This window comes from Anas acuta, chromosome 11, assembly GCF_963932015.1.
Source record: "Anas acuta chromosome 11, bAnaAcu1.1, whole genome shotgun sequence".
NCBI classification, from domain to species: Eukaryota; Metazoa; Chordata; class Aves; order Anseriformes; family Anatidae; genus Anas; species Anas acuta.
Genome location: NC_088989.1, coordinates 470,493 through 483,315, shown reverse-complemented (window position 1 = coordinate 483,315; position 12,823 = coordinate 470,493). Strand labels below are relative to the sequence as shown.

Here is a 12,823-nt window from a genome sequence, read left to right as displayed (position 1 = left end):
TCCCTTTGCCACGCTCCCTTGAAAGGTTTATATTGTTTCCTTTAAGATGAGGAGATGCTCAAACAACAGAAATGAGTCAGGTACCAACTTAGTGCAAAACCACAGCCTTTCCCAAGGCAGGCTGCAGGATGTGAATTTTGACCTATTTTAAATGCTGATAACAGCACTTTAAACTGTTGATAAACGCATCTGAAATACACTATGGGAACAAAAAGGGCTTGAAGGTAACGTAGGAACTCGGCGCGTTATTCACGCGTCCCACCGACACCCCAATTCCTGCCTGCAGAGCCGCTGCCAGCTCCACGCCGGGGGCTGGCGCACGGACAGGGCCGCGGGGCGGCTCGGCGGGAGCAGCGCTCTCACCTGGAGCGCACCGCAGCCTCGTTTTGTCCCGGGGCTGATTTCTTTGTGCCGGTGCTTTCCACGCCGCCCGCCCGGGGCGGATCCCGGGACGCGGCGCAGGACCGCGGGCGCTCAGCGCTCCCTTCCCCGGGGCAGCCTCGGCAGGGCTAGCCCCCCCCGCCCCCGCGCCGCGCTCCCGGCCGGCCCTTTGTTCCGCAGCGCTGCGCCGGGCCCGGGGCCGGGCGGAGGGGGTGGGGGGCCCGGCTGCGCCCCGCTCCGCGGCCGGCGGCGGTGCCCCGGTGCCGCAGGTGCGGGCCGCCCCCGGCACGGCCGTCCCCGGCGCGGCACCACCCCCGTGTCGCGCACCCGCCCCGCGGTGCCGGGATCCCCCCGGGAAGGGAGCCGCGGCCAGAGGTGGGGTCGCAGCGGGCAGCGTGGGCAGCGCGGGCAGCACGCCCCGAGCCGCCGGCGGGCGAACAAAGGCGGCGCCGCCCCCGCCGCCGGCCGCGCCGCGCCGCGCCCCACCTTGGAGAGCTGCCTGCGGAGGCTGAAGCGCTGCACCATGGTCCGCGCACAGCGCCCCGGGGCGCGGGGCTGCGCCCGCACCGCGCCGCGCCCCCCAAGGCCCCGCCCCCGGCCCCGCCCCCCGCCGCGGGCACGCGCTCCCCGCCCGGCCCCCGGCACGCCCAGGCCGCGGGAAGGGGCCCGGCTGCGGCAGGCCCCCGGGCTGCAGCCCCGCGGTGGGGGCCGGGCACGGCCGAGCAGCGCCTCGACGAGGGCGCCTCGGGGGCAGCCCCCGGGGCCGCCGCACGCCCGGGGCTCGGGGCCGGCAGCAGGGACCCGGCCGGGCCGCTCCGACACGGCGCCGGGGCTCGGGATGGGCTCGGGCACCCACCGGGCCGTTTGGGAAAGGAGGAGGGGAAAACAGAAGCCGCGGATACAGCGACGGGCTCGGGCTGCCAGAAGTAAGCCAACCTCGGGCAGCGTCCTGCCGCAGCATGCTCAGATTTCAACGTCTGAGGATTTTATTCCCAAGCCTTTTTGTAATTGCCTTCTGCCTGAGATTTCGCTCGTTCCTTCTATGGCTACAGCTCAGAACTACGGCGTGCTCCTGTTCCGACACCCCGCCGTCCCGGTGACACCCCTGTTCCGACACCCCGCCGTCCCGGTGACACCCCTGTTCCGACACCCCGCCGTCCCGGTGACACCCCTGTTCCGACACCCCGCTGTCCCAGTAACACTCCACACGGAGCTCGCACCTCACCGCCAGCCCCTGGGGAGCGTGCTCAGAGCAGCAACCTTCACACAACAATCCCCTGAAGCAGTAACGCAGTATTTCAAGAGAAAACAGCAAGCAGGTTTGAACAAAAAAATAGTGACACCTAAGAAATCTGAAATTCTACAGAATAAAGGCCAACTTAAGAGGGTTAAAAAAAAACACCATTCTGTATCATCGACAAGAGAGATATTTCCAGTGTATGAATCATATCATACTGAAGGAAACTGAGCTGAATTGTGATTTACGTGATCTGAGACGGTTTTTAAGCTCTGGACTTCCGGAGATCCTTGAGTTGAAGATCCTTTGATCTAAAGGAGAAAAAGATATTCCTCTCTGTATTCCCAAACGCTCATACAGCCCCGTGTTGCAGACAGACCCTAGTTTCAATGGGAAGGAAACCCTGTCATGATGGCCAGAAGGATCCCACGTCATGCTCCAGCTATAAGAAATCAAGGGACCAGGATCCCAGGGCAGAGCCTGGCATATACCTGGCTGGAGGTAGTGGCACACAGCGTTCAGACAAAATTACTCTTCACGGTAGGCACTGGAGAAGTACACCTCATTCCCATGCATGGCTGCATGTTTGTGCAGAGAAGCAGAGGTGACTTCGGCCAGCATTCTTGCCTTATTAAGAAAAAATATTTTAGCCTATTTTTAAAGTCATCAAATGACTTGGAGGGCAGTGGGCCAGGAAGGGTTATGAGAAGGGTCAGTAAAGTTCTCTACATAGAACTCGAAGGGAAAGTTAGAAAAAGATTAAACAGAGGTGTTTGTTTTATGACTGTCATCCAAAATTAACATCTGAAGATGTGTATTTCAGTACTGGAAACCCCAGCTGTTACATAAGAGCATTACTGGGTTGCACTGTCACTGTCAGTGGTAACTCAGAGCTCTCAGAAATACATAACTGTATCTATACAGAGGAACCGTTCCCTGCCAGAACTTGAACTCCTTTTCAAAACGTTCACTTTTCCTGGAAATACACAACATGTTACCCTGTTACCTGGCTCTAAAGGATCATTGTAAAACTGAGACCAACAGCAAAGGATACTGGCAGGACTAAAACACTAGAAAAACCTGCTCGTGTTGGGGGAGCACATACCAGATGCTCAGGGGTCCTGCATCTAGCAGCTCCGTCATTCTCCACTCTCAACGTGGTAATTCTTGCTCTTCAGTTTGACTACATTCAGAAGCCGTGGGCATGCCATTTAATTCTTAGTGTAGGAAATCTATACCACTTTGAACAGTCTCCATATCTGGAAAAGTGCCACACACTCACTGCTGGTAAAACCACCATGTTTTTCAAGCATTCCCATGACAACATCCATCCATCGCTGAAAATCACCTGTCCAAAGAACTCTCTCTTATGGTCTATCCCTAGTACTGCCGTATTTCATTCGGGAGCCCAGCACCCAGCGGGACAGCTGGTGAAGGAGATGCAGCCGAACATCTTGTAATACAGCATACAAGAGGAACTCCCTCCACAACTGTGTCAGAAGTAATGCCCAGAAGCAGGCAGGGCAGGGCAGGCTGACCCATCCTGCCTTTTCATCTGCTGCATGTTTCCATGCTGTCCCACAGTAAGTGTGGGTGGGTTGGGGTAATCACACTCCCACCCTCAGGAATTGGTGTCAAAAGTCCCGAGTACTGTCCAGTACCTCCTCTGGCCGTAGCTTTTGACGTACAGCATCTCCAGTTTGTTAATGGACACCCAGATCTCTTTTCCCCATCAGGCTACATGGCTTAGAGTCTGGACAGAATAAGGATATAGATAAGGGAAAGGAGCCAGCTGGCTGAAATTTAATCCACATCAGAGGGATCGGAATTGGTAGATTAGCAAAACTGATGATAGCAACATTCTCCCTTGCCTCTAACCAAGACCTCACATTCAGCATTTCCAAACAGATTTTTGTGATCTGCAGTCAATGAAAGTCTCCTACTCTTACATAGAAATACGTGCGTGTTTTTTCATTAGTCTTCTTTCATCAGGATATCACAAGTTTGTTGTTTTTCCTCCAATTTAACCTTCCTATAGCAATTCATTTCTTTTTCAATAGATTGATTTGTGAATTCTTGTATGTCTGCTCAGGGACATTAAACTCCTTACCCATTCAGAATAATCTCTCATCATGCTAGCACTTCCAAAGCTGTTTATTATATATTACTTCCAAAACCACAGAGTAATGAAGTAATGTAAAAAATCCTGAAACATCAAACCTCTGAACAGGTATTCCAGCCAGCATACTGCATCAGAATTCCTGGTGGCACATTCCCAGCAGCAGCCTACACCACCTCACTTATAATGTATGAACCATTTCGTGGTGGACAGTACTAGTGATCGTGGAGATACAGCTAAAGAAGTAATTCAGTAGTGTTGGAAACTCACTGATGCCTTCTGTGAAAATAGCAGCTTACTACATACAATTCTTATGTCTACACAGTCTTCTGCCCAGGCCCTGACCCTGTTCTCCAAATGTGCAAAAATACTGTTACCGCAGTCAGATGGAAAAAATTAAGATTTTAGTAAAAAGCCACCAAGATTGATTTTCAAATTTAAAGTGAACTTGGCCTAATGAACAAGTACCTCAGCCTGACAGCCTTTCACAATGACATAAAGCACAATTAGAATGAGTTTATTTTTAGTATAAAATACCTCTTAACCACTTTTCTTTTAAAAATGCTCAGTAACCCTTGATTTTTATTTCCAATATGCCTCTCATTTAGATCATCTACAACTTTTTACTTGCACTCCAAATTCAGTTTTCAGTACTTTTTGTTGTTATTACCATTATACAGGGTAAGAAGAAATGTTATACCTGGAAGTCAGAGCAATATTTATAAATATCAACACGCGCCATCCCTGGCAGTGCGCAGGGACGGGACCTGGATGGGGCTTTGGGCAGCCCGGTCTGGTGGGAGGTGTCCCTGCCCATGGCAGGCGTTGGAACCGGGTGGGCTTTGCGGTCCCTTCCGACCTGACCCACTCCATGGTATTACGATTAAGTCATTAGGTAGATATCTTACTGACAGCCTTTAAGGAAAGACCTGTTGGAGTAGCCAACATGAGAGACATTTTCTTACAGCAGAAAGTTTAGAAGGTAAGAACCTCATGTGTTCAAACATGCACATTTTCAGGATGAACCCACTGTATTTACATACAATTCTAAATAAAATAAAGATACCTATATGTGCTGAATTTGTTGCTGTCAGGCTATGGTTTTCTGCAGGTAACAGGGCATAAATTGCTTTGGGAAAATAAAATGAGATTCAAGAGAGGTGTTTAAATGATTTTATTTTTAAAGCTAAACTCATTTCATGATCATTTCTATTTAACAGTAAAACTAAGTATTTACTGAAAAGACGACTATCAACCATTGCACGGAAAATACACACTACTTCCAAAAGCTGATTTAATAGTGCAAATCAATTCATTTTCAGCATGAATGAAGTTTATATACAGATTTTCAGAAAAGTCACAGCTCCCTCTATTGAATAAAGTGATAAAGTGTCGATGCTATACAAATATTCTCCAGACACCAGGGGAACCTCATAAATAGTGTTTAATTATTATTTATTTTTAAGATTCCACTCCTGTTTAAGAGGTAACATGAGGGATGACACCCTGCACAGAGGAGAAATTTTATCTGCATTCTACCAAATCATAAGAATATTTTTTCCTATAAAAGCCCTTCACATATAACGGTCACTAAAATACTCTGATATAAAGATGTCATTCCCATCTAAAGAAAATCTCAACACAAAAATAACCAAGTATACAGCAAATGTTAATGATTGAGCAGAAAATAGAAACTGACTATCCTTACACTTTGGTGTCTTGGCCATTAGGTGCTGCCTTTTCTATTACAATTTCTTTGCTTCGCTCACAAAGTTCAAAACTGCTAACTGAGGCTTCCTTGTCCACTTTATTGTGGGCTGTCTTACTTTGGCTAAGACACGTCCTGCATACATTCAGTACTGACAAAAACTGGGACACGTACATAATATTGTTTGGATTTTTCTTCTCTCTCTTTTTTTTTTTTTTTTTTTTTTTTTTTTAAGTCTGGAAGTCAAAATCACTTAAAGTTAAAAGAAAAAGTCCTGAGTTAAAAGAAACTCCGAGTTCTGACTGAGTATCAACTTGACACTGAAACTCAACTGAGTTTAATTCCTTACTGCGAACCAGAAGTTTGTACTGTGAAGTTCAGAAACACTCTTGGCAAAATACATTACAAGCTCATGCGCAAAGCACAAGCAGGAGTCAGCCAACTCTTGTGATCTGACTTCTCTGCAAGCAGATTACTGAACCCATCGTCCTGCACAGCTAGAAGTCTAAAAACCCAGAGAATGGATCTAAACTCTGCCAAGACAAAAATCAGTAACTCTGTGTCACAGCAGCAATCAGTCACAACTGGAGATCAACATGTCAAACTATGTCAAGCTTCTATTATCAATCCTTTCATAAAGAGATTTTCACAGTCAAGCTATGACAGCATGCTCTGGACTCAGAGCTGGCCCTAGCACCGACACGCAGCAGCTTCAGGAAGGAGTCACACACCTGGCTCAGCTGTGTTTTTGCAGACGTCTCTCTAAGCTCATGAGCTGACAATCCTTCCACTTGCACACACCACCTCTTAAGGAAACGTTCACACTTTACGGAAATGAGTGGAAAGTCACTCATTTTTTCCTGCTTTCTGTACTTCTCTCCTTTTCTTCTAGAGAATTTGGTATGCATTAAATCGAACTTTAGTTGCCAAACCATACAACTTACTAGCAGTTTTATTTCTATGGCAATTGCTACGGACTAGAATTATACTATATCAGCAGTAGAATAAATCCAAGTCAGCCTTTGCCCTTTAGACAAGGTAAGACTGAGGCCTATTATAACCTGGTGCCATGGAATAAATTGTAGTTTTCTTTTAAATGATGTTATAGTGCAAGTCCTATTTAACAGTGTAGTAATTCTGCCTTCATAAATGCCTCTCAGAATTTTGAGACATTCATACCTACTGTGGGCAGGTGTCTTTTCACAACTTTTGATCCAAGACAGCTGAAAACAAAAGGTGCACCAAGATTTGGAGCTTGTACCTCAGACCTTCTGAGGAATTTTACTAGACCTCAACTATACTAGCAAAAAATTTAAACAGACTGAAAAGGTCAGCTATTGTGTATCTGTAGTACACTTGCAGCTAGCAGCTGAAATGGGTTGGTATCAGTGCTTTATACAATTACACAAATACGTATCGGCACAGTTCCGATACATCATTGCAGACACTGTCTACCAGGCTCCCAGGTAGACTCTGCGCCCGCATCCACAAAGCTTTCGTTACGATGCCTGTTTCATAATGTGTTTGTGGAGTAAGAGTTTCACCAGGATGACATAACTGTGAGCTAAGAGTATGATAACATCTAATTACAGTTCCACTAAATTTCTTGTTGTGTAAACATGCCTTGCAAAGAACACTCCCCTTCCCCCCCCCCCCCTTTTTTTTTTCCCTGGACTGTCAAGAGCAAGGAGCTTCCCTGACATCTGTGGATGCAGGCTTCTGGACCGCTAGGGAAAGGAAAGTCTCCCTAACTCGAAAATGTTAGTGGACCTTAAAAATAAACAAAAAGAAAAACAAAACAACAACAAAAAACTAGGCATAAGAATCACATCTACAATTCTCAGCTGAAAAAAAAAAGCCAAAAACCATTCACAAATCAGACATAGAAAAGTACTGCAAGTTGGAAATCGAAAAAAATAGTCAGGATTGGAAAATTTCAGAGTTCAGAGCATATACAGCAAAAAAGTTGCAAAAGATAGGTTTGAAAGGAATCTTTAGAACTCTGAGGATCTACAGCTTTCCTCTGTGACTCCAGGAGAAAAATCATAAAGAAAACTACAGATAGCTGCCACTTTTCAAAATTCCAGGCAACAATTGTAAATAACCCGGTAACACTGTGCAGTGCAAGTAAAAGTCACCGTACATGGTCAATCAGGATGTACGCAGAGCTGCACACCGATGAAGAAGTGTATCCTAGGGTGAGGATGAAGAAACTACCAACCTGAACATCAAATACCTAGCGGCAAAGGGCTCCAGATGTTGCCATCTCGATGCAATACCTACTGCCAGAATGAGACTGCCAAGTGCAGGACCCAGGAGAGCAACGAAGGGGAAGCACAACCCTAGGAGAAGGGTTATCAACTAAGAAACGTGTATGTAACAATTGTAACATCATGATTTCCATTTTTCCTGTAAGAAATCTGGACTAATAATGATTAAACTCTTTAAGATCTCAATTATACTAAAATTAAATTCTTGGCTGTCCTAGCAAATTAGTAAGTCTCCTCTTTGCCCATAAACAAGACTTTGAGTGTAACACCACTGGTGCTTCACAAAGGTTACTGCCACCAGGCAGGGAAACGCAGCGCCTGGTACCACATGGTCTTTTAAAGCAAGTAAGCAACTCAAGACTCATTTCTGAGCTTGTGAAACAATCCTCAGCCTGCTCTTGACCTATCACTCTGCAATTAAGCCATTACAGTGACCTGTTGGTATCTTATCTTGTTGCGAGACGCAACAAAAATGCCATCCTATTCCCGAAAAAAGCCTCAGTATTGACTTGTGACTTTTCTGCTGGGGAAGGAGGAAAAAAGCAGCCACTGTCACAGGGGCTCGGGCTGCATAAGTCACGCTTTCATATGCTGCACAGCTGTTGAATCAGATCTTCCAGAAGCCCAGACCTGTACCTCCAGGTGTTTGCAGTACTAGCTTTAAGAGAGAATAAATTACTAAGCAAGTAATATCTTATGTGCTATTTCCAGAAGGGCTTGTGACTAACCTCCTCCATTTATATGACAAATATTATTTTCATTATAAAAGCAGTGCTTCAGGGGAAGGCAACAGAATGTTTCACTCAGGATCCGTTATGATAAAATTCCAAAAATGTTTACCACCTACACATGTTGAATGAGAGGGCAAACATTAAGTATGATGTTGCAGAGGGATCTGGATAGGTTGGAGAGCTGGGCGATCGCCAACCGCATGAAGTTCAATAAGAGCAAGTGCCGGGTCCTGCACCTGGGACGGGGAAACCCTGGCTGCACGTACAGACTGGGCGATGAGACGCTGGAGAGCAGCCTAGAAGAGAGGGATCTGGGGGTCGTGGTAGACAGCAAGTTGAATATGAGCCGGCAGTGTGCCCTGGCAGCCAGGAGGGCCAACCGTGTCCTGGGGTGCATCAAGCACGGCATCGCTAGTAGGTCGAGGGAGGTGATTGTCCCGCTCTACTCTGTGCTGGTGCGGCCTCACCTCGAGTACTATGTGCAGTTCTGGGCACCACAGTATAAAAAGGACATGAAACTGTTGGAGAGTGTCCAGAGGAGGGCTACGAAGATGGTGAAAGGCGTGGAGGGGAAGAGGAGGCTGAGGGGAGACCTCATTGCAGTCTACAACTTCCTCGTAAGGGGGTGTCGAGAGGCAGGAGACCTTTTCTCCATTAACACCAGCGACAGGACCCGCGGGAACGGGGTTAAGCTGAGGCAGGGGAAGTTTAGGCTGGACATCAGGAGGGGGTTCTTCACAGAGAGAGTGGTTGCACACTGGAACAGGCTCCCCAGGGAAGTGGTCACTGCACCGAGCCTGACTGAATTTAAGAAGAGATTGGACTGTGCGCTTAGTCACATGGTCTGAACTTTTGGGTAGACCTGTGCGGTGTCAAGAGTTGGACTTGATGATCCTTAAGGGTCCCTTCCAACTCAGGATATTCTATGATTCTATGATTCTATGTTTAGAAGACTACTTAATATTTTGGGAAATGGGCTAAGACGAAGTCATCTTTTACACATCTCAGATACTGTTAATAGCCACAGTAACTTTTCCACACAGCTTTAATGATATAAAAAATACAATCTTCCGCCTTTTCAAAGGTGGTTGTCCCAGGAGCACTGCATTGCATTTATGACAAATGAGTTTGTGAAAAAGGTTTCTGGCAGACAAATAAATCACTGCTTTGAAAGACTATTTACAGTCAGAGAGAAACTGTTCATGCAGTCTCCTACACCTATGCTACGTACACTGAAATGGTGGCTCAGCTGAATATGCTACCTCGTTTACATTAACACAATTCATAAATCAGCACACCAGTACTTGAAAAGGGTCATTAGAAAGTAACTAAGAAAAGCAACCTTACTGTTAGTAGGTTTTCATTTGACACTCACAAGGTCAGTACTATCACTGGAAAATATTGAGGAGCCTACAAACTAAGGACTGGAAATTGTTATTGCAGAAGCACATGCAAACATTTTTATTTATTTTTAAATATGGGTAGTAATGGAATACAGATTTAAGTTGATAAACAATATCTAAAGATATCTGAAATATTTACAAAAACTGATGACCAAAACAGAAAACAGGATGAGGACACAAAGTTCCATGAGAACACAGCAGAACTAAGTGAATGGTGCCTTGGAAAGCTGCCATATGGGTATCTCACTAAAGGAATGCAAATTAAAGTGCTGGCACGAGCACTGACAACCTTTGAAGTTGCTGTTTTCAGGGTTTACTTCATTTTTTATCTTCAGCAATTCCTTTCCAGCAAAACTGTTAAAAATTTCAGTGATCTTTAACACCTAATAAGCAGGAGCCTTAACTCTGTATCACAGAGTCCCCGAGGAGGTGGGCAGGGACCTCTGGTACCCCTGCTCCTCCCCTGCCCCTGCAAGGCCATCCTGAGCAGGGCAGCCAGGCCCTCATCCCGGGGGTTTCTGAAGATCTGCAAAGAGGGAGAGCCCACAGCTTCTCCAGGTGACCTGACCCACTGCTCCATCACCCACACCAGGAAAAAGTATTTCCTGATGTTCAGGGGGATCCTCCTGAGCTCCAGTTTGTGCTGACTGCCTCTTGTCCTGGTGCCAGGCACCACTGAGAAGAGCCCGGCTGTCCTCCTTGCGCCCTGCCTTCAGGTGGTAATGGGCATGGAGGAGATCCCCCTGAGCCTCGTCTTCTCTGGGCTGAGCAGTCCCGGCTTTCTCAGCACTTCCTCACACGTGAGGTACTACAGACCCTTCACCGCCTTTGGGGCCCTTTGACAGACTCTCTCCAGCATGTCCACGTCTCTCTTGTCCTGGGGAGCCCAGAACTGGACCCAACACTCCCGCTGTGGCCTCACCAGTGCTGAGCAGAGGGGCAGGCTCACATCCCTCGACCTGCTGCCGATACTTTGCCTGCTGCAGCCCAGGATGACACGAGCCTTCTTTGCGGCAAGGACACGCTGCTGCCCCAGGTTCAGCTTGGTGTCTGCCAGGATCCCCAGGTCCTCTTCTGCAGAGCTGCTTTCCAGCTCTTTCCAGCTGTTCAGACCCCAGGGCATCATTTCAATTTGAGGAGATCAAGTATTACATTTTCAATATTGGTTCAACCTTTTTTGCCATTACTTCTGTAACCATGAGGCAAGGAAACTCTAACCTGGAAGAGTTCAGGCCTATAGAAACAAAATCTGTAAATTCCACTGAGCAATTTGATGCTAAATGAAGTCAGGTCAGTCTATCTTCCCAGCAACACCAGAATGTATCAGCTAAGGACTTCCACCATTCCAAAACAACTCACTGTATAGAAAACCTTACTTCCTGAAAGAATAAACTGACTGACCTCACAATCTTTCCCTAGCACCAATGCTTAGAGGTTAAGAATACAAGCACCCCCAGATAAGGATCTCAGTGGGTAAAACAAAAACTGTGTGTTGTATATTTTTAAGAATTTCTATTTCAATAAGATTGTTTTTGTTTTGTTTTGCTTTCCCCATAACCCTAACAACGTCAAAAGGCTTCATTATTCATGTTTGGATGTCTACAGAAGAATGTTTCTACAAGTGTATCGGTCTCTTAGACTTCGTTGAATTAAAGACTAAAATTTCCTCCACTTTTCTGTTAAGTCATTTTAACCTCTTAATAATTTTGTTTCTCTGATACTTCTCCCACATCCCACTGCTACCTATTTGATCATCTACTGGCTGTTTACTATACTTCTGCTACACACAGTTCATCAAACCTAACAAAAAGATGACTGGTAGAATATATTTGTTATCCAGATACAGTGTCAACATTTCAAACATTAAACAGGAAGAGAACTCACCAAGGGTGGAGGGGCAGGGAGGCAGAGGAACTGGATGCTACTACTTCACCAGTGCTCTGAGGGCAAGACTTGCTCAGCTCTGAACAGCACCATCTGCACAGAGGCCACCCAGCAGCGCATGTATAGTTGTCATCTGAAAGTGTCCAAAGTACTTCTACCAAAATTATGGTAGGACTTAAGAGTAAAATTTGCCTTTGTTGTTGACTGTTCACTCCCATTTGCTTTCTGCTAGCTGTGAAGCTAAGCAGATGAAGAACATCATGCAGAAGTCCGTGTCTCTCTCAAAGCAAGTGTCACCCTTCGGGCAGCAAGAGCCAGAACCAGTTTCAGAGACATTGGCTGCACAACAATACAATGGCTGAGCATTGTCTTCACCTTCATGACACTGATAAAGTCCAAGTGGACACAACTTCTCACCAGACTACTACTACTACTTTTGTATCTCTGGAACCTGAATACCATTCTGTTTGTTCGTGTTTGGTCATGTAACTTGTTACCCAACAAACAGCTCTGAAAGTACGGTGAAACAAGACGACACCCATGCAATCTCAATCATTTCCAAACCACCAAAATCCTGATTTCTCAGCTCAGTGAGCTCAGAACCTTTACAAGGAGATTTATGCAAAGATATTTAAATTTACAGTGCTTGAAATACAAGACCAAATGAAATGTCTCAGTAAGGCTTTAATTATTACATTATTTTCCATGCCATGCCAGTCTCATTTCTCATTTTCTTTACAAAGCCTGACAACAAGCAGCAGGATTATTACATATGCAGATGTATGCAAATGAGGTGCCCAAACAAATCCAATCCTTGGTTTTGGGATAACATTTTGCCCTTCTATTTCAACAAATATGAAAAGAACTGAGAAGAGAACACTGAGCTAAAAATACTTTGTGTGGAGAGGATTACTAAGAATTTACTTTCCCTTATGCCACAAGCATTCAGTGTCCTTAATTCCCACTGGGAGCAGAGGATCTCAGCATCACACAGGATTGGGCTCACCCAGTACTCATTCTGGAGAGCCATGTAAGCATGAGTTCACACTTAGAACAGCAATCTATTTGAAAACAAAGTTAAAATATCTTT

The 12,823-nt window shown here is 46.1% G+C and overlaps 1 protein-coding gene and 1 long non-coding RNA gene across 16 annotated transcripts in view; one reads left to right on the top strand and one right to left on the bottom strand.

Moving 5' to 3' along the window:
* The window catches only part of LOC137862533 (uncharacterized), a 453,236-nt gene that overhangs the window by 8,789 nt on the left and 431,624 nt on the right, over positions 1–12,823 (top strand). The window lies entirely within an intron of this gene.
* Positions 1–12,823, bottom strand: part of TMCC1 (transmembrane and coiled-coil domain family 1) — a 143,596-nt gene that overhangs the window by 58,409 nt on the left and 72,364 nt on the right. The window contains exon 1 of one of the 15 annotated variants that reach the window (XM_068694695.1): positions 868–965. The exons of the other annotated variants lie outside the window; for them this stretch is intronic. Within the exon in view, the coding sequence (XP_068550796.1) occupies positions 868–906 (39 nt within the window). The 5' untranslated portion in view covers positions 907–965. Of the gene's footprint in view, positions 1–867; positions 966–12,823 lie in introns of those variants that run through there. 15 annotated transcript variants of the gene reach the window in all.